The sequence below is a fragment of the Muntiacus reevesi genome, chromosome 1 (genome assembly GCF_963930625.1).
Source record: "Muntiacus reevesi chromosome 1, mMunRee1.1, whole genome shotgun sequence".
NCBI classification, from domain to species: domain Eukaryota; kingdom Metazoa; phylum Chordata; class Mammalia; order Artiodactyla; family Cervidae; genus Muntiacus; species Muntiacus reevesi.
The window spans coordinates 130,762,972-130,785,601 of NC_089249.1; the positions used below are offsets into that span (position 1 = coordinate 130,762,972).

At 35.4% G+C, this 22,630-nt stretch overlaps 1 protein-coding gene across 1 annotated transcript in view; it reads left to right on the top strand.

Annotated features, from left to right (window-relative positions):
* LRRIQ3 (leucine rich repeats and IQ motif containing 3) overlaps nt 1-22,630 on the top strand; it is a 194,355-nt gene that overhangs the window by 65,967 nt on the left and 105,758 nt on the right. Inside the window, exon 5 of the mRNA XM_065910938.1 lies at nt 5,490-5,643. Within this exon, the coding sequence (XP_065767010.1) occupies nt 5,490-5,643 (154 nt within the window). The remainder of the gene's footprint in view (nt 1-5,489; nt 5,644-22,630) is intronic.

A 22,630-nucleotide genomic window follows, 5' to 3' on the forward strand; every position in this document is an offset into this window, starting at 1 on the left:
CATGAGGGAGGCTATGCATGTGTGGGAGCAAAGAATATATAAGAATTCTCTCTACCTTCCTGTCAGTTTTTCTATGAACCTATTACTGATCTAAAATGTAAAATACATTAAAAGTTTTTAAAATTAACACACAAATTATCACACAGTGAGTGTCACCAAAGTTTTTAGTTTAAGGGATTACATGAATAGCAGCCAAACCTTACGCAGTCCTCCCCTCTACTCTGCTTTTTCCTTCTCTTGCTTCCTTTCTTGGCAAGTTGAAATTAACTTCTACCTTTTTAATAGCAATCACAATTCCATACTTGTTAAGATTTTACATGTATATTTCTATACTCTAATCAAAATTGCTGATTATATGAAATCTGCAGTAGCAAATAATATGCAGACTATTGTGTCTTGTTGAGCTTTTTGTTGTTTAATTAAAATGTTAAAAATCAAATATGAATGAAGAGGAGTTTTAAAGGATAGTTTTTAATTTTTGACCACTTTTTTCCATAATTATCCTAGATGTATTGTCTATTACATAGGTTATAGGTTATTTTTGTGCTGATAGTTGTGAAGATGTTTCTGGCCTGTAAGATAATTGTGAAGACCTTTCTGGCCCATAAGAGCTGAAAACCAAAGACATTATAGATGAAAGAAAGTCACAGATTTATAGCATTTTAGAAATACTTGAGACTTTTTTTTTAAACAATAACTGGAAAACAATAAACTCAATATAGTACTTGAAACTAAGATAAATAAGGATCCAGGGTAAAATCTGGAAAACAAGACTAAAATTTTACTGTTGTAATTGTTTATGGTTTGAGTTTCAGTATGAAAATGAACTGAAATTCACCCCCCACCCCGCCTTCAGCATTCACTTCTCCTGAAGAGAGGAAACAATAAATAGGTTGAGAGAATTTTTTATCCACAATGAAGAAAAATGAAAACTTAGAAAGGCTTCCCAACATGCATCTTAGAAAATGACTAGAATAACCAAAGTAAAAGCAAAAATTATGAGTGGTGAGTGAAGATCAATAGAACTCAGTGCTCAAAATAAGGAAGAGTGCCAAACAACCAAAAATCCTGAGGAATTTTTGCCATTTCTAATATATATTGAGTTTTATATATATATATATATATATATATATATATATATATATATATATATATATTCTTCCTGGATGCCTGTGGAGTTCTTTATTTTTGTAATTGCTGGTAAGCTACCCACCAGAGTGCCAGAAAGCTGTTCTGCAAAATTCAGTTCAGTTCAGTCGCTCAGTTGTGTCCGACTCTTTGCAACCCCATAAATTGCAGCATGCCAGGCCTCCCTGTCCATCACCAACTCCTGGAGTTTACTCAAACTCATGTCCATTGAGTTGGTGATGCCATCCAGCCATCTCATCCTCTGTCATCCTCTTCTCCTCCTGCCCCCAATCCCTTCCAGCATCAGGGTCCTTTCCAATGAGGTCACTTGAGGTGGCCAAAGTATTGGAGTTTCAGCTTCATAATCAGTCCTTCCAATAAACACCCAGGACTGAACTCCTTTAGGATGGACTGGTTGGATCTCCTTGCAATCCAAGGGACTCTCGAGTCTTCTCCAACACCATAGTTCAAAAGCATCAATTCTTCAGTGCTCAGCTTTCTTCACAAAGTTACCTACTGGTATACTAGTGAATCTCTTTGGAGTGAGAAGTGACCTGACCTAGAAATTGAGAGACCTGGTAGGCCCATTCTCTTGCTCTTGGCCCTTGAGTGAGTTAAACTTCCTCTGAGGCTCAATATATAGGGACAGTAATGTTTGTGAGGGCAAATTGAGACAATACCTGTTAGGTGCTCAGAATTGATTGGCACATAGGCTATGCTTTCCGGATGTTAGTTATTAGAAGTATTCTGATTCCATAGTTTGTTATTATTTTGTATCTAAATCACTATCTTTCTGATAATGGAATTGGCAAGGGAGTTGGATCCTCTAATTTTAAAAAATAATCTTTCCTATTACTTCAAAGGTAATCTTGCTAAAGCAAATGATTTCACACTAGAAACCTCTGTATTACAAAGGATTTTCCATTCCTTTTATAAAAAAAGAATCTGTCACTTTCTGGCATGCTAGCAAAACTTCCCCTAGAATCATAAAAATATATTGAAAAATATTCCCCCCATTATTTTCTGGAAGAGTGGAAGTTTGTGAAGGATTTTATTTTATCCTTAAATATTTGGTAGAATTCACCAGTGAAGTCATCTTGGCCTGGGCTTTCCTTTGTGAGAATATTTTAAATTATTAATTCAGTGAGGGTTTTTGTTTTTGTTTTGCTTGTTAAAAGTCTGTTTAGGTTTCCTACTTATTACGTTAGTTTTGGAAATTTGTATCTTTGGGGGAATTTTTCCATTTCATCCAAAACATCTACTTGTTTGACCCAATGCTCTTCTTACGTGCTTGGTGTGGGCCAGGACCCAAGGTCTGGCTATGGGGGTCTGGCCTGGGAAGGGACCTGGATGGCTTCAAGGCACTGCTTTTGTCAGCACCAGGAGTGGCTGCCCCTGCGTGGCTCAGTTGCTGCTTTGGGTCTGAGCCTCTGTCCTTTGTTGCTCAGCCACAGTGTGGAGGTGTATCACGTCCCTTAGCCCAGTGCGGAGGTGCATCATGAGTGACTACTCTTCTTAGGTTGGTATGCAGGCCAGGGTTGTTGTGGGAAATGAGCCAACCACCCTGCAGTCTTCTCCCTCTCTGCCCTGTGTCGGGATCAATGTGAACTTGTGCATGCTTCTCACAAGCAGGCTTCCCACAGCCCTGCTGTTAGTCCCACTAGCCCTGGAACCAGCAAAGTGGGCTCATCTTCCCAGTGTCGGACTCCAAGGCTGGGTGCTCTATGTGTGATTTGAACAGCTCATTCCCCAAGGAGGGTCTCCACCTGTGTAATATCTTTTTTCCTCTGAGTCTCCCTCCCAGAGGCACAGCTCCTGACCTGATCCCATGTCTTCTCTTCCTACCTGCTTCTGTGTGAATTTTCTCACAGATTTGGTCATGCAGGAATGTTTCTTCAAGTTATGATTACTTTTCTGGATTGTTCCACATGTAGATGTATTTTTGATGTGTTTTCATGGGGGGAGGTGAGTTCCATGTCCTCCTATTCCACCATCTTGATCTTCTCTGAACTTAAAGCCACTCTTCTGCTCAAAACTCTGCAGTGACTATCCATTTCCCTGAACTTCTTCACGTTCTTAAAACATGTCAAATGTGTTCTGGTCTCCTTAAGCATACTTTTGCCTTTGTATTTCTTGTTTGCTTTACTCAAATGTTTTTCTAATATTCTTACTGTATCTTATGTCCTCTTAGCAATACTAAGTTCAGCCTATGTGAAAAGCAATTCACTTGTTATTTATTTTGTGTTCTGTTTCTCTATTATCTAATTCTACTTATCAGAGAATGTCAACTTCATGGTATTACAGACTTCTGTTTAGAGAGCACTTACTGGTCATTTTCAAGATACTAATTTTTTCTTGAAAATCCATTGTTTTCTTTTTCTTTTAGTAGTTAAGTAACTACTAGATATTTACTAACCAATTTTACTTACAGCTAAGTGTGTTCATCTGACTATATTTTTGTTAGATTTGTAAGTGAAAAGAATTAATGGCTGCAGTTGTTGCTTCAAATACTTAAATGGTAATTGGATCCCCTTTGTTTTTATGCCTCTCACTTCCCATGGACTGAAATGCATTAGTCATGTGGGTCAATGACAGTGTCTTTGCACATGGCTTTCCTGATGGTTCAGTGATGAATCTGCCTGCAAAGCAGGAGACCTGGGTTTGATACCTGGGTTGGGAAGATCTCTTGGAGAAGGGAATTGTCTACCCACTCTAGCATTCTTGCCTGGAGAATACCGTGGACAGAGGAGCCTGGCGGACTAGAGTCCATGGGATCGCAGAGTCGGACATGACTGAGCAACTGACACTTAGGTATGGTGAGGAAAGACGGAATTATTTTATGGAGCAGTGCTGCTCAACCAGTGAAGACTGCATGCAAGCAAAGTAGAATTCTGTCTTAGTTGAATCACTGTAAGTTTTATTCTTTTAATTATTTCACCCTAATTTTTAGATCACCAGTGAAAATATTTAAGTGAAGGAATACATTGGTAGAGACCACTTTAAAAATTTCAGAAATGGAAAAATTGCTTTCCTTGCTTAATTTTTTCTTTTGCTGTTTAATAGTAATGGTAGCAGTAAGCTTCCTACCTGTTTCATGATTTTAGTTCAAATGATTTTGCACTTTTATCACATATAATGAATATTACTGGTTTTTGGTGATCTGTCTATATAATATTGAAGTAGCTTACTTTGATATCCTCTCTTAAAAATTTTTGAACAATGATTGGTTACTGAATTTTATCTAGTGCCTTTCTGCCTCCATTTATATATTTTTACATTTTCTCTCTATTATTTATATAATGAGCTTTGTAATACTTAATCATAGTATTCACATTATTCTTTGCTTACATTGCTGGATTCTTTTTGCTCATGTTTAGAATTTTTGTATCTGTTCTCAAAGATTAGATTGGATATGATTTTCTTATTTTCTCGTTGGACTGAGCAGGGCTTTGAGTACCATGTTGAATATGTTGAATAGGTTGGGTAAGAGATGTTACCTCTTGTTTTTGATCTTATAGAGCTAATGTTTAGTATTTTATTATTACAATGTTAATTTGTTGATGTCATTTATCTAGTGATATTTTGAATACACTAAGTTAAATAAAACATAATATAGTCATCTTTTTATCTGCAAGAGGTTGGTTTCAGGACCTGCTGCAAGTACCAGAATTTGCAGATGCTCTGGTCTTTTACCCTTGGTCCTGTATGCCTGTGGTTTTTGCAGTGTGGTAGAGTCAACCAACCAAGATAGGATGGTACTTTTTTAATTGCAAAATAATTCATGAATAATTGACTCATGTAGTTCATACTTGTGGTGTTCATGTGTCAACTGTATTAAAAATAATCTCATCTATTTCTTTTCACTGTTTTCTAGTGTAGCTAATAGAAACTTTTAAGTTATTTTATGGCATACATTACATTCTTGTGAACAGTGTTGCTGTAGAGTAGTATTCCTAGGTGGAAATAAGTTATTTCTTTTTTTTTTTTTTTTGGAAATATGTTATTTCTTAAATGGAGAAGGAAAGTAAGAAGAGCTCACATTGGTTATCTTATATCCCTATAGATAATTTAGTCATGTTCTCTCTAACATTATATTATAAAATGCATAGCCAGGTGTAGTTTGATAATTGTTTGGGTATTTATATCACCAGAGATTTCTCAACACTCATTCGTCCCTTGATGAATGTTGATGAGAAAGTCCTAGAGTGCCTAAATAGTTTTATATAGTAATAATACAAAAACAAGTATATTAAATTTACCACTATGTTTTCTAAAATGTAAGTGAACTCATAAGTAGTTTTCTCCCACATTTTTTGGCAAAAAGACTAAACAGCAGTTCCCCCTTCCTCCCTTATATTCAGCCACTTGTTTTTGTATAAAAAACATGAAAAACCCATTAGTGAATGTGAAAAAAGATGGATTTACAAGCACAAAGGATTTGATGATAAACTCTTTAAGGAACTCTTTTTTCAGCCTGGAACTAATATAACAGAAAAGTTTGCACGTTGGAAACATGTAAGTACAATTATTTTATTATGTTTCTTTTTTATTGCTATTTTTATTTCTTTATTTTTTATTATGTTTATTTTAAATACTGTTAAGATACTATAATTATAGTTTATATTGTATTCATGATTTCTTTAATCTCTGTTAATATTTTCTATCTTGTTAATATTCTTGATATTTTCGTGATATGATAAAAGTCATATAGTATAAATATAATTTTTGTGGTATATTAATCACTCCAAAATTAATTTGTGCTTTGTATATATATTTTCTCTTATTAATTATTGCAAGTAATTGTTAATAGTGATATAAAATCTCTTCTCAGTAGCTGAAAGCATAAAGAAATATTTAGTTTATTAAAGACTGATAATTGTATATATAACAAAATATTCACTGAGTGATGTATGCTAAATTATATATTGCTTTAAGGGCACAATAAAAATAGAAAGAAATTTGTATTTATTGAGTGCCTACTATGTACCAGGCACTGTGCTAGGTATTTTGCATGTGGTAGGTAGTTTATTCTTCACAATACTGTTATATAGGTACTTTTACCTCTTTTTTTTTATAAATAGGGAAACTAAAGCTCAGAGGGGTCAATTAACTTGCTAAAAGCCAGACAGATAAGTGACATTGCTGGGACTTAACTCAGAGATCTTCTGACCTCAAAATTTGTGCCTTTTTTTATTTTTTAGAGTTTTGTTTTGAACACTAGGTAATTGTAAAAATGAAAACTTGGCATTATAGTATAAGTAACTGAAATGAACTTTTTGTGAATTGTAATGCACTGTTTGGTATGTAAACTCCTTCATATTTGCAATTGTACCTGAGTAGCCTAAGCTACAAATGTTTCTATTATGTTAACATAATTAGAAGAAAATACAAAATGCTCAGACTGCAATTAGTATGATCTCAGTGTAATTGAGGACATGTGTTCTAGACACAGTAGATATAGTAACGTCCTCAGTCCCTTAAATCCTGCCAAAGTTTTACCATTGAATAAAAGGATAGGTTTTAAAAATCAGATTATCCTATTCAAAACACTTTCCTCACTAACACTCAGTGCCAACTGTATTAATTTACTCCAGATGATAGTATGCACTGTAAAGATTATGTGAAACATCTTTTGGCTCTCTGTAGAATATAAACTTACTAATTTCAGCATGTGACATGCTTTTTATATGCTTTATATAGAGAAGACTTTCACTGATGTTGTATTCTGATATCCAAGTTGGATATGGATATGTTGTATACTGATAATCAATTTAGGTATGCCAATAGCTAACAACCATATGTAAATACAGATCCATATATACATACATTCATATATAATATGTTGTGTTATAGCAAACAACTATTACAGATACATAAATACCTATGAAGATATGTAAAATATACAATTTTGGATCTTTGGAAGTATTTTGAATATTACAAATCTTTTGCTAAAATATATTAATTATATGGAGTTTTCTAAAGCTCCTTGATGTTAGTGAGTCTATTAACCACATCCCTGCTAATGTCACTTATTAAAAACTATTCTTTATAGTCTTACCCTTTTTTCACTGCTTCTAGCTACCATTCATGGACCATTATTCATAGAACATTATTGAAGTTGTCTCAAAGCTCACTTTCTTTTTTAAATGTGTTTTCTGCTGGGCTGGTCCTTCATGGCTGTTCAGGCTTTTCTCTAGTTGTGGTAAGCCAGGCTACTCTTCCTAGCAGTGTGTGGGCTTCTCGTTGTGATGGTGTCTCTTGTTAGAGAGCATGGGCTCTGGAGTGTGTGGGCTTCTGTAGCTGTGTCCTGTGGAATCTCCCTGGGTCAGGAATCAAGCCTGTGTCTCCTGCACTGACAGGCAGATTCTCCACCACGGAGCCACCAGGGCAGCCCAAAGCTCACTTTCCTAAAGTAACTGAAGTAATTGTTCTCTGTAAGATTCATCTTTGAATCTATGCCTTTTATATAAAATTGCCATTCTATCTTCTGTTAGTTTCATTTTTAGTCTTTTCTTCAGCTCACTCTGTTGATATATTATTCTTTTATTATTTTTACTACTCACTTGTCTAGTCATTATTGACTTGGTTTGTTGGAAACTATAGTGAGAATAATTAATACCCTAGAGTGCCTAAGAGAACCTATCATCCAGAAAACACTAAAGAAGTTAGGGAGTAGGGAAAGGAGAAGGCTTGAAAAAATATCAGCATTTTATAATGGAAGCTCATTAGAAAAATATACTGTGAGTAAAGTAATGGAAAGGGTTAATCAAGAATGGAATTCAGGTTTCAGTAATTAGATAAAGTAATCATTGTCTGAATCTGCTCCTGTTTTGAGATGAAATGTGCTTAGTCTCCTAAGGGTTTAAAATTTCTGATATTTATGGTAACCTAAAATGGAAAGAGCCACAGTAGTGAGTTCAAGTCACATTCATTTAGGAAATGCTGTGTTTTAAAGCCAGAAGTCCCTATAAACACCCAGAGTTCATGGTGTAAGAATAAACTGTAAATGAGATGCAGAACCAAAAATCAGAAGCTATGATAAAAGAATATGAAAAAAAAAATGTATTTACGTAGAAGAAATTGAGAATCTAAAACAATTGCTATGGACATTATTTGTCCCTGGCTTACAGATTTTCATCAGAGGGTAGTTTTTCTCCTGTTACTGAATAGACCAGCATAAATATAGAATTTGGTGGTAATTAGATCAAGCCTTAGGGACATTTATATATTATTATGGAGAATTTTTTGGAAAATCTAGATATTATTATGATGAATTTTTCTGGGGCACCCAAAACTATTTGAAATCTGCTTTGGCACAGTCAATCCTTTTACTCAAAAGTTACCAAGGAGAGTATATCTATAGAAAGTAATAACAAACAAAGCAGTTCCTAACTGAGGTTTGATCTAAAATTCAATTACAATATTTTAGTAACCTGGGTTACATTATGAGATATTCTTTGTTACCTATGCTTTTTTATCTTGAATAGTTATTTTCTATATTGCAAACATGAATTTTAGAAGGGATATAGTATAAGAGAAAGTCACACTCTTTCTAACCTAAAGGATGAAGATTTGGAGTCAGGGAAAGCAATTTGTCATGTATTTCTTTCAGACTAGCTTTGTTGTTGTTCAGTTGCTCAGTCATGTCCGACTCTTGTGACTGGATGGACTGCAGCACAGCAGGCTTCCCAGTCCTTCACCACCTCCTGGAGCTTGCTCAAACTCATGTCCATTGAGTCGGTGATGGCGTCCATCCGTCACATCCTTTGTCATCCCCTTCCTCTCCTGCCTTCAGTCTTTCCCAGCATCAGGGTTTTTCCAGTGAGTCAGCTCTCCCCATCAGGTGGCCAAAGTATTGGAGCTTTAGCTTCAGCATCAGTCCTTCCAATGACTATTCAGGGTTGATTTCCTTTAGGATCGACTGGTTTGAGCTCCTTGCAGTCCAGGGGACTCTCAAGAGTCTTCTGTAATACAACATTTGAAAGTGTCAGTTCTTCAGAGCTCAGGCTTCTTTATGATCCAGTTCTCACATCCATACATGACTACTGGAAAGCCATAGCTTTGAATATTCAGATCTTTGTTGGCAAAGTAACATCACTGCTTTTTAATATGCAATCTAGGTTTTCATAGCTTTTCTTCCAAGGAGCAAGCATCTTTTAATTTTATGGCTACAGTCCCCATCCACAGTGATTTTTGAGCCCAAGAAAATAAAGTCACCATATCCATTTTTTCCCCGTCTATTTGCCATGAAGTAGGATGGGAGCAGATGGCACCAGAAGATGGGACCAGATGCCTTTTCTTAGTTTTTTGAATGTTGAGTTTTAAGTCAGCTTTTTCACTCTCCTCTTTCACCTTCATCAAAAGGCTCTTTAGTTCCTTTTTGCATTGTGCCATAAGATGGTATCATCTGCATATCTGAGGTTGTTGACATTTCTCCCGGCCATCTTGATTCCAGCTTGTGCTTCATTCAACCCAGCATTTTGCATGATGTACTCTGCATATAAGTTAAATAAGCATGGTGAAAATATACAGCCTGGATGTATTCCTTTCCCAATTTGGAACTAATCTGTTTTTCCATGTTCAAGTCTAGCTGTTGCTTCTTGACCTGCATACAGGTTTTTTTCAGGAGATGGGTAAGGTAGTCTGGTATTCCCATCCTTTGAAGAAATTTCCACAGTTGTTGTGATCCCCACAGTCAAAGGCTTTAGCATAGTCAATGAGCAATAGTAGATTATTTTCTGGAATTCTCTTGCTTTTTCTGTGATCCAACAGATGTTGGCAATTTGATCTTTGGTTCCTCTGCCTTTTCTAAATCCAGCTTCTACATTGGGAAGTTCTCAATACACATACTGTTGAATCCTAGTTTGAAAGATTTTTGAGAATTACCTTGTAGCATGTGAAATGAGTGTAATTGTGTGGTAGTTTGAACATTCTTTAGCATTGCCATTCTTTAAGATTTGAATGAAAGCTGATCTTTTCTGGTTCTGTGGCTGTTTTCCAGATTTTTTTGGCCTATTGACTGTAGCACTTTAACAGGATCATCTTTAGAATTTGAAATAGCACAACTGGAATTTCATCACCTTCACTAGCTTTGTTCATAGTGATGCTTCTAAGGCCCATTTGACTTCACACTCTAGAATGCTTGGCTCTAGATGAGTGATCACACCATTGTGGTCATCTGGATCATGAAGATCTTTTTTCTATAGTTCTTCTGTGTATTCTTTCCACCTCTTCTCAACATCTTCTGTTTCTGTTAGATGCGTAACATTTCTGTCCTTTATTGTGCCCATCTTTGCATGAAATGTTCCCTTGGTATCACTAATTTTCCTGAAGAGATCTCTAGAAGGGGAAGACATCTTCCCTTTCTATTGTTTTCTCTATTTCTTTGCATTGTTCACTTAAGTCTTTCTCATCTGTCCTTGCTATTCTTTTGAACTCTGCATTCAGATGGGTATATATTTCCTTTTCTCCTTTGCCTTTTACTTCTCTTCTTTTTTTTCAGCTATGTTTAAGGCCCCCTCAGACCACCATTTTGCTTTTTTGAATTTCTTCTTCTTGGAGATGGTTTTGATCACTACCTTGGCCCATAGTTCTTCAGGCACTCTGTCTATCAGATCTAGTCTCTTGAATCTATTTGTCACTTCCACTGCATTATTGTAAGGGATTTGATTTAGGCCATACCTGAATGGCCTAGTGGTTTTCCCTGCTTTCTTCAATTTAAGTCTGAATTTTGCAATAAGGAGTTCATGATCTGAGCCACCGTCAGCTCTCACTCTTGTTTTTGCTGCCTGGATAGAGCTTCTCCATCTTTGAGTACAAAGGATATAATGGTCATCTGAATTAAATTTGCCCATTCCAGTCCATTTTAGTTCACTGATTGCTGAAATGTCAGTGTTCACTCTTGCCGTCTCCTGTTTGACCACTTCCAATTTACCTTGATTCATAGGTTCCTATGCAGTATTGTTCTTTACAGCATTGGGCTTTATTCCATCACAAGTCACATTCACAACTGGGCTTTGTTTTTTCTTTGGCTCCATCTCTTCATTCTTTCTGGAGCTATTTCTCCACTCTTCTCCAGTAGCATCTTAGGCACCTACCGACCTGGGGAGTTCATCTTTCAGTGTCATATATTTTTGCCTTTTCATACTGTTCATGGCTTTTCCAAGTCAAGAATACTGAAGTGGTTTGCCATTCCCTTCTCCAGTGGGCCACATTTTGTCAGAACTCTCTACCATGACCCATCCATCTTGGGTGGCCCTACATGGCATGGCTCTTTGTTTCATTGGGTTAGACAAGATTGTGATCCATGTGATCAGTTTGATTAGTTTTCTGTGATTGTAGTTTTCATTCTATCTCTTCTCTGATTGATAAGGAAAGAGGCCTGTGGAAGCTTCCTGATGGAAGGGATGGACTATGTGGAGAACTGGGTCTTACTTTAGTGGGCAAGGCCATGCTCAGTAAATCTTTAATTGTTTGCTGATGGGTGGGTTTGTGTTCACTCCCTGTAGTTTGGCCTGAGTGACCTCCTTCAAAAGGACTTATACAGGCAAGTCTGACTCAGTCTCTTGTGGGGTCACTGCTCCTTTCTCCTAGGGCCTAGTGTGCACAGGATTCTCTTTGTGCCTTCCAAGAGTCTGTTTCCTCAGCCCTTTGGAAGTTTTTTAATCAAAATCTCATTTGCCTACAAGTATAATTCCCCAGAGGTTCTCAGTTTCTTTGCCAGATCCCCAGGTTCAGAAATCTGTTCTGGGCCTACAACTTTCATAGTAGTGCGAGAACTTCTTTAGTATAATTGTTCTCCAGTTTGTGGGTCACCTGCTCGGCGACTCTATGGTGGAGCTAATGGCGACCTTCTCCAAGAGGACTTATGCCATACCCTGTGCCTTCCAGGACTGTTGCTGCCTTGAGAACCCCCGTGGTTGGCCACTGCTGACCCGTGCCTCCACAAGAGACACTCAAATACTCAAAAGCAGGTCTGGCTTAGTCTCTTGTGGTGGCCACTGCTGCTTTCCCTGAGTCTTGATTTGCACAAGGTTTTGTTGCACCCTTCGAGCAACTTGGTTGCCTCCTTTCCTGCTGCCCTCATAACCTCACATCTGAAGCTCCCTTAAGCTGGTTTAGTAATATGTTGTTCAGTAGGAAAGGAATCACCTAAGAGGTAAGAAAACGTGATGGCCTGGAACCTTTACTCTTAAAACCTCCTGGAAAGGAAGAACACTCTTTGTGTTGTGGATCTCTATCTTCTTTGGCAGCCCAACTCCTAGAATCATATTCTAATTTTTTCTTAGGACTTCAGCAACAGTCTCCTGCCTTGAGGCATGGATATTGGAATTTCAAACCCTTTATCTTGACTCACCTTCTGGAGAGGGTGCATATGTTCTCCCTAGTTATCAGCAAAACGAGGAAAAAGATCAATAGGGCAATCCAGTCAGTTTCTCTGCAACAAATTTCTTACTTTGAACTACTTCTAACACAATGAATGTTCACATCTTGTTCTCTTTATGGCATTATATAGTTCCTGGAAGCATAATATGATGTAGGAGTCATCTACACTAAAGTAAGATTTGCTTTAGAACTGTTAATTTGTTTGAACTCTAAGATACTTTTATTGATTTTCCTTTGCTTCCAAAGATTTGCTTTTATCATAACTAATACAGATGAAACTATTACATTTCATGTTGAATATTATTTCTGTAAAGTAAAATAGAGCAAATTATACTCAAATTTAATCCTCCTGTGAACCTTTTCCATTGATTACTGTTAAATACAACACATACATACACATACACACACACACACCCCTGAGGTTGTTTAATGTAATTTTTATTAGGGTTCAAAAATATAAACTGACTTTTTAATTATATCACATATGCATTAAAAGTACATGAAAATCCCAGCCATCAATATGTTAATTGTGAATATTTAAGAGGCAGAATGTTATTATTCCTTTCTTTCTGACAATTTTGTATATTCTTTTTTCTAATTGAAATCATGTTTTATTTATGTAATAAGTACAAAGTTTTTGCATTGTGGATAAAAACATTTTGTTTCCATTTTTTATAATATAAATATAGAAATACTGCTTTCAGGAACCTCTATTTTGTGTTATATTCCACATTAACAATTCTCTTTTTTTAGTTAAACATATTCTTTAGAGCATTTTTAAGTCCATAGCAACATTAGCAAAAAGTAAGGAGAGTCTCTATGTACTGCTAGTCCCCACACATGTACAGTATCCATTATCCATATCCTATACCACAGTGGTATCTTTGTTACAATCAATGAACCTGCATTGACACAACTCTATAATATTATAAGCCAAAAAATGCTGAAAGTATTTTTGACCTTTTCTTTAGTTTAACAGTACATTATATTAAAAAGTATTGAGAAGGTTGATCTTATATCAGATTTAGAAAATATGGAATGGGTCACTTTATTAAGTGGCTTGTTTAAAAAACTTATGGATAGATATTTGATTTTTTGAATTTCATTGTTTTGTGAAGAGACATTCCTTACAATAGGAACTGACCTTTGTTATCATGAGCTTCTGGGATGTTTTACTAACTTATGTAAGTCTAAAGAAAAAAGTTTTGTAATGACTTCCTTACATCTTCTCTAAGAATTGCTCTTTGTTATTGCCTAATAATCATTTTCAGGGCCCGTCAGCAAAACAGCTCATTTCAAATGGGTATTTTTTGAATACTTAGAATGTGCTTAGCACCATAACAAATTCTAAGACCTTAAAAATTGCCATCAAGCAATTACTATCTGGAACTTTTGCGGGGGGCGGGGTTGGGAATAGGAGAAACTTACTGGGTAGGGGCTGATGATGTAATATGTAATTGAAAGATGTCTGCAGATTCAAAGCGAGTTTTATCAGTTGACTGACTGACATCTAAAGGTCTGATCAGAGGAGTTGGAGTTGTGGGAAATAGTGGCTTTTAGGGTAAGATAGAAATATGAGATATTTATCAGAAGATTCTCTTAAAGGTAAACACTAGGGCTACCAGGAGTTAAGGACAGTTTAAGTTTAATTCACCCTTCTTTTGGGAAAATGATAACTTACAAGTGAAACTATAGCTTACTGACTTAACACATAGGGACTAACTTTATCTTTTTTTTCTTTTTTCAGTTAAGTATTTATTTATTTAAATATATAGATTTATTGAAGTATAGTTGACGTACAGTGTTTCAGGTGCACTGCAAGCTGATTCAGTTACACAAATACACATACATTGTTTTTGAAATTATTTTCCATCATAAGATATTACAAGATATTGACTATAGTTCCCTATGCTATACAGTAAATCTTTGTTGCTTGTTGCATATCTATTTTTTAATTAGAAATCTAGCATTCTAGTCAAACTAAATCAAACAAGTAGAATCAAAATGTCATAAATTTTAATCAGGCAAAAATTCATAAGTTTTCTAAAATATATATATTATACATACATATATATATATATATATATATATATATATATATATATATATATATATGAAAGTTCTACTACACTTGATAAAGACTTAAAAAAGAACATCAAAAAATTGAGATGGAGAAATTTTAGAACATAAACTAAATGAAATGGGAGCGCTAAATATGAAATAGAAAAAGTGAAACAAACTAGACAAAAGTGAAAGATCATCATATAGTCCAGTTGTTTTTAAACATGACTGCTCATTAGAAACATATCTGGAACTCTAGAGTAAAAGAGCAAACCTTTTTTCTAAAGAAAAAAAAAACCTGAACATTTGTATTTTTCAAAAAATTTCAATATAATTCTGATATGCATTTGGATTTTAAAAAGTGATTACAGGTTTTTCTGTTAGATCCTAGTATTGGTGATATAGAGATTTATTATTTTTCTGTTGACCCATCATGATACAATGGTATTCAGTGAGTAATAGTTACATAATCACATTAGTAAACGATGTAAGTATCGTCTGTGTGTGACTACAGGGCATTCGTGCTTCCCCACTCTGTATTGTGACCAGCTGAAAAGCTGGGCCATAGACAAAACATTTATTTCTTCCAATAAAAGTTTATCATTAAGTCTAAAAAAAAAAAAAGATGTTTATCAGTTTTCACAATCAATAGCCAAACAAAAAATAAAAGATAATTACAATTGCAAGCCATAATGGAAATATGATTAACAATATAAAATAATTACATACAATTTGGAAGGGGGTCAAGCAGAGCAATGTGGTAAGTGAAAGTGCATACATGCACATGTTTTCATCTACCCAGTCAATCTATGGCTTTTGCTTGGTGCATTTAATCCATTTTCATTTCAGGTAATTATCAATATGTGTATGTATCCTTTTACCGTTTTCTTAATTGTTCTTGGTTTATTTTCTGCAGGTCTTTTCCTCCACATGTGTTTCTTGCCCAGATGTATTTAGTTCCTTTAGCGTTTGTTGTAAAGCTGATTTGGTGGTGCTGAATTCTCTTAATTTTGCTTAACTGGAAAGCTTTTTATTTCTCCATCAAATCTGAAGGAGAGTCTGGCTGGGTAGAGTATTTTTTGGTTGTAGGTTCTTCCCTTTTATCACGTTAAATGTATCATGCCATTCCCTTCTGGCTTGTACAGTTTCTGTTGAGCAATCAGCTGAACAACTGATATGTCCCCTTATATGTTATTTGTCATTTTCCCCTTGTTGCTTTTAACATTTTATCTCTGTCTTTAATTTTTGTCAGTTTGGTTACTATGTGTCTTGGTGTGTTCCTCCTTAGGCTTATCCTTCCTGGGACGCTTTGTGCTTCCTGGACTTGGTTGACTATTTCCTTTCTCATGTTAGGTAAATTTTCAGCTATTATCTCTTCAAATAATTTCTCAGGTCCTTTCTTGCTCTCTTTTCCTTCTGGGACCCAAATGTTGGAGTGTTTAGTGTTGTCCCAGAGGTCTCAGGCTGTCTTCATTTCTTTTCATTCTTTTTTCTATATTATGTTCTGTGGCAATGATTTCCACTGTTCTGTCCTCTAGGTCAATTATCCATTCTTCTGCCTCAGTTATTCTGCTTTGGCTTCCTTCTCATATGTTTTTCATCTCTGTTTATTTGTTCTTTATTTCTTCTAGGTCCTTGGTAAAAATTTCTTCCATCTTCTCAATATTTACCTCCATTCTTTAGCTATGATCCTGGATCATCTTCCCTATCATTATTCTGAATTCTTTTTCTGGAAGCTTGCCTGTCTCCACTTCATTTAGTTGTTTTTAAGGGGTTTTATGTTGTTCGTTCATCTGACACATAACTTTCTACTTTTTCATCATGATTAACTTTCTGTAATATGGTTTTTGTTTTAGCTGCTGTGGGATTGTGCTTCTTGCTTCTGTCTGCCCTCTGATACATGAGGCTAAAAGGTTCCTGTAAGCTTCTGGATGGGAGGGACTTGCTCTGGTGGGTAGGGCCTTGTTCAGTAAAACTTATCAATTGATGGGTGGAGTTGCACTCCCTTCGTGGTAGTTGTTTGGCCTGAGGCAAGTCAGCCCTGGGGTTTAGGGTCTCCATGGTAGGGTGAGATGGTTCCCCATCTATTTGCCATGAAGTGATGGCACTGGAGGCCATAATCTTAGTTTTCTGAATGTTGAGTTTTAAACCAGCTTTTTCACTTTCCTCTTTAACTCTCATCAAGAGACTCTTTAGTTCTTCACTTTCTGTCATAAGGGAGGTGTCATCTTCGTATCTGAGGTTGTTGATATTTCTCCTGGCAATCTTGATTCCAGCCTGTGCTTCGTCCAGACCAGCATTTCCCATGATGTACTCTGCGTATAAATTAAATAAACAGGGTAACAATATACAGCCTTGACATACTCCTTTCCTAATTTGGAACCAGTCTGTAGTTCCATGTCTGGTTCTAACTGTTGCTTCTTGACCTCCATACAGATTTCTCAGGAGTCAGGTAATGTCGTCTGGTATTCCCACCTCTAAGAATTTTCCACAGTTTTTTGTGATCCACTCAGTCAAAGGATTTGACATAGCCAATAAAGCAGAAGTAGATGTTTTTCCAGAACTCTCTTGCTTTTTTGACAAACCAGCATATGTTTGCACTTTGATCTCTGGTTCCTCTGCCTTTTCTAAACCCAGCTTGAACGTCTGGAAGTTCATGGTTCATGTACTGTTGAAGCCTGGTTTGGAGAATTTTGAGCATTACTTTGCTAGCATATGAGATGAGTACAATTGTGTGATAGTTTAAACATTCTTTGGCATTGCCTTTCTTTGGAATTGGAATGAAAACTGACCTTTTAAGGTATATATAACAGAATCAATTTGGGGGATTTTAAATAGCTTAACTGGAATTCCATCACTTCCACTAGCTTTGTTCATAGTGATGCTTCCTAAGGTCAACTTGACTTCGCATTCCAGGATGTCTGGCTCTAGGTGAGTGATCACACCATCATGATTATCTGGGTCATGAAGATCTTTTTTGTATAATTCTTCTGTGTATTCTTGCCACCTCTTCTTAATATCTTCTGCTGCTGTCAGGTCCATACCATTTCTGTCTTTTATTGTGCCCATCTTTGCATGAAACTTGGTAGAATAATAATTAACAAATAGTGTTGAAATAATTTAATTGCCATATATAAAAATATAAGGGATTTTTCATTTCCTGTAAAATTATTTTTTTTTCAAAATTTAAGTATATAGTTTTCTATATATAGTTCTTTAATTTCTTTACGTAGATATACTCCTAAATATTTTATTCTTTTTGTTGCAATGGTGAATGGTATTGTTTCCTTAATTTCTGTTTCTGTTTTCTCATTGTTAGTGTATAGGAATGCAAGGGATTTCTGTGTGTTAATTTTTAGCTCTAGTAATTTTCTGGTAGAGTCTTTAGGGTTTTCTATATGGAGGATCATGTCATCTGCAAACAGTGAGCGTTTTCCTTCTTCTTTTCCTATCTGGATTCCTTTTATTTCTTTTTCTGTTGATTGCTGTGGCCAACACTTCCAAAACTATGTTGAATAGTGATGGTGAGAGTGGGCACCCTTGTCTTGTTCCTGACTTTAAGGGAAATGCTTTCAGTTTTTCACCATTGAGGATAATGTTTGCTGTGGGTTTGTCATATATAGCTTTTATTATGTTGAGGTATGTTCCTTCTATTCCTGCTTTCTGGAGAGTTTTTTTTTTTTTATCATAAATGGATGTTGAATTTTGTCAAAGGCTTTTTCTGCATCTATTGAGATAATCATATGGTTTTTATTTTTCAATTTGTTAATGTGGTGTATTACACTAATTGATTTGTGGATATTAAAGAATCCTTGCATTCCTGGGATAAAGCCCACTTGGTCATGATGTATGATCTTTTTAATATGTTGTTGGATTGTGTTTGCTAGAATTTTGTTAAGGGTTTTTGCATCTATGTTCATCAGTGATATTGGCCTGTAGTTTTCTTTTTTTGTGACATCTTTGTCTGGTTTTGGTATTAGGGTGATGGTGGCCTCATAGAATGAGTTTAGAAGTTTGCCTTCTTCTGCAATTTTCTGGAAGAGTTTGAGTAGGATAGGTGTTACCTCTTCTCTACATTTTTGGTAGAATTCAGCTGTGAACCCCTCTGGTCCTGGGCTTTTGTTTGCTGGAAGACTTCTGATTACAGTTTCGATTTCCATGCTTGTGATGGGTCTGTTAAGATCTTCTGTTTCTTCCTGGTTCAGTTTTGGAAAGTTATACTTTTCTAAGAATTTGTCCATTTCTTCCAAGTTGTCCATTTTATTGGCATAGAGCTGCTGGTAGTAATCTCTTATGATCCTTTGTATTTCAGTGTTGTCTGTTGTGATTTCTCAATTTTCGTTTCTAATTTCATTGATTTGGTTCTTCTCCCTTTGTTTCTTGATGAGTCTGGCTAACGGTTTGTCAATTTTATTTACCTTTTCAAAAAACCAGCTTTTAGCTTTGTTGATTTCTGCCATGGTTTCTTTTGTTTCTTTTGCATTTATTTCTGCCCTAATTTTTAAGATTTCTTTCCTTCTACTAACCCTGGGGTTCTTCATTTCTTCCTTCTCTAGTTGCTTTAGGTGTAGAGCTAGGTTATTTAGTTGACCTTTTTCTTATTTCTTGAGGTATGCCTGTATTGCTATGAATCTTCCCATTAGCACTGCTTTTACAGTGTCCCATAGGTTTTGGGTTGTTGTGTTTTCATTTTCATTCATTTCTATGCATATTTTGATTTCTTTTTTGATTTCTTCTATGATTTGTTGGTTATTCAGAAACGTGTTATTTAGCCTCCATATGTTTGAATTTTTAACAATTTTTCCCCTGTAATTGAGATCTAATCTTACTGCATTGTGGTCAGAAAAGATGACTGGAATGATTTCAATTTTTTTGAATTTACCAAGGCTAGACTTATGGCCCACAAATAGATGGAGAAATATACCATGTTCGTGGATTGGAAGAAACAATATTGTGAAAATGACTATACTACCCAAAGCAATCTATAGATTCAGTGCAGTCCCTATCAAGCTACCAATGGTATTTTTCACAGAACTAGAACAAATAATTTCACAATTTTTATGGAAATACAAAAAACCTTGAATAGCCAGAGCAATCTTGAGAAAGAAGAATGGAACTGGAGGAATCAACCTGCCAGACTTCAGGCTCTACTACAAAGCCACAGTCATCAAGACAGTATGGTATTGGCACAAAGACAGAAATATAGATCAATGGAACAGAATAGAAAGCTCAGAGATAAATTCATATACTTATGGACACCTTATTTTTGACAAAGGAGGCAAGGATATATAATGGGAAAAAGACTACCTCTTTAACAAGTGGTGCTGGGAAAACTGGTCAACCACTTGTAAAAGAATGAAACTAGAACACTTTCCAACACCATACATAAAAATAAACTCAAAATGGATTAAAGATCTAAATGTAAGACCAGAAACTATAAAACCCCTAGAGGAGAACATAGGCAAAACACTGTCCGACATAAATCACAGCAGGATCCTCTATGACCCACCTCCCAGAATATTTTAAATAAAAGCAAAAATAAACAAATGGGACCTAATTATACTTAAAAGCTTTTGCACAACAAAGGAAACTATAAGCAAGGTGAAAAGAGAGCGTTCAGAATAGGAGAAAATAATAGCGAACGAAACAACAGACAAAGGATTAGCCAAAAATACACAATCAACTCATGCAGCTCAATTCCTGAAAAATAAATGACCCAATCAAAAAATGGGCCAAAGAACTAAACAGACATTTCTCCAAAGAAGACATACAGATGGCTAACAAACACATGAAAAGTTGCTCAACATCACTCATTATCAGAGAAATGCAAATCAAAACCACAATGAGGTACCATTACATGCCAGTCAGCATGGCTGCTCTCCAGAAGTCTACAAGCAATAGATGCTGGAGAAGGTGTGGAGAAAATGGAACCCTCTTACACTGTTGGTGGGAATGCAAACTAGTACAGCCACTATGGAGAACAGTGTGGAGATTCCTTCAAGAACTGGAAATAGAACTGCCATATGACCCAGCAATCCCACTCCTGGGCATACACACCGAGGAAACCAGATCCGAAAGAGACACGTGCACCCCAATGTTCATTGCAGCACTGTTTATAATATCCAGGACATGGAAGCAACCTAGATGCCCATCAGCAGACGAATGGATAAGGAAGCTGTGGTACATATACACAATGGAATATTACTCAGCCATTAAAAAGAATTCATTTGAATCAGTTCTAATGAGATGGATGAAACTGGAGCCCATTATACAGAGTGAAGTAAGCCAGAAAGATAAAGACCAATACAGTATACTAATGCATATATATGGAATTTAAAAAGATGGTAACGATAACCCTATATGCAAAACAGAAAAAGAGACACAGAAGTACAGAACAGACTTTTGGACTCTGTGGGAGAAAGCGAGGGTGGGATGTTCTGAGAGAATAGCATTGAAACAAGTATACTATCAAGGGTGAAACAGATCACCAGCCCAGGTTGGATGCATGAGACAAGTGCTCAGAGCTGGTGCGCTGGGAAGACCTAGAGGGATGGGATGGGGAGGGAAGCGGGAGAGGAGATCGGGATGGGGAACATGTGTAAATTCATGGCTGATTCATGTCAATGTATGGCAAAAACCACTATAATGTTGTAAAGTAATTAGCCTCCAACTAATGAAAGTAAATAAAAAAAAAGAAAATATTCAGTGTAGTTAATTTATAAATTAAGCTAGTTTCAGGTATACAACATAATGATTCAGAGTATTTTTGTAGCTTGTAGTTCATTATAGGTTATTAAAAGGTAATGGATATAATTTCCTGTGCTAAATAGCATATATTTATTGCTTATCTATTTTATCAATAATAGTTTGTATCTGTTAATCCTATATCCCTAATTTGTTTCTCCTCCCTTCCCTCTCCCCTCTGATAACCACAAATTGGTCTCCTATAACTGTGGTTTTGTTTCTGTTTTGTATATACTTTTATTTGTTTTAGTTTTTAGGTCCCATATATAAGTGATATCATATAATATTTGTATTTTTCTGTCTGACTTTCTTTTCTAACTGTAATATTTTCTAGGTCCATCCACATTGCTGCAAATGCCAGTATTTTATAAAAAAAATATAAAGTTATGTCCTTACTACAACTCCAAACTAAATAATCTCCAAATGGAATATATATTTAAAAGTAAAAATACAAAAGCAATAATGTTAGAATAAAATAATTCATCTTTTTATAATCCTAGAGTTGGGAAGAATTTTTCTTAGCATTGTATAAAGAACAGAATCCCCAAATACTCACTGGTTTGATCACTTTAGAATTAAAATATTCTGAACAGAAATGACACTAATAAATAAAACTAATACACAAATGATAAACCAGAAAAAACTATGATAAAGAAAAATTCACTGAAATTATTCCTTCCAAATTAAATGGAGTAAAATTCTATATGGCAAGTCCATACCAATTGAACAATGAAAAAAGAATATGAACAAAGAAAAAGATAATATATATGTCACAAAGTGTAAAATAAAAATGGTCACTGTAAAGAAGTTATCTTTTATTAATGATAAGTCTAATGTAAGTCAAGTTTTCATGTTTCATAATACAACTATATTATCTTATTTGTTTAGACATTTCCAAAGAGTTTAAGGTTTACAAAGTCATTTAAGTTTATAAATTTTTAAAATTAATTATCAAAATGTGACATAATCAGAGATAAGAGTAAATGAGCCATAGGATATCATTTAAAAGGGAACATTAATAATTTTGGAGCATAGTGGAAATAAAAATTAAAGTAATAGGTCAGAGCTTATCAGGAAAGGGGCCTGTAGCAAATTTAGCTTAGTTCAAGTCAAGGAGACAAGAAGCAAAAGAGCAGCTTTCTGAATTTGTGCAGTAGGACTATGGTTTCAGAATCACCGCAAAAACCATGATTGTGCCAGAAAACCTATCCTAAGAAATGGTGATATAAGTGCCTATAGTATGGAAAATGAACTGGATGAGAATAACTTAAGGACTTACATTTAAACCAGTTTTCTGCTTGTCATAAAATCA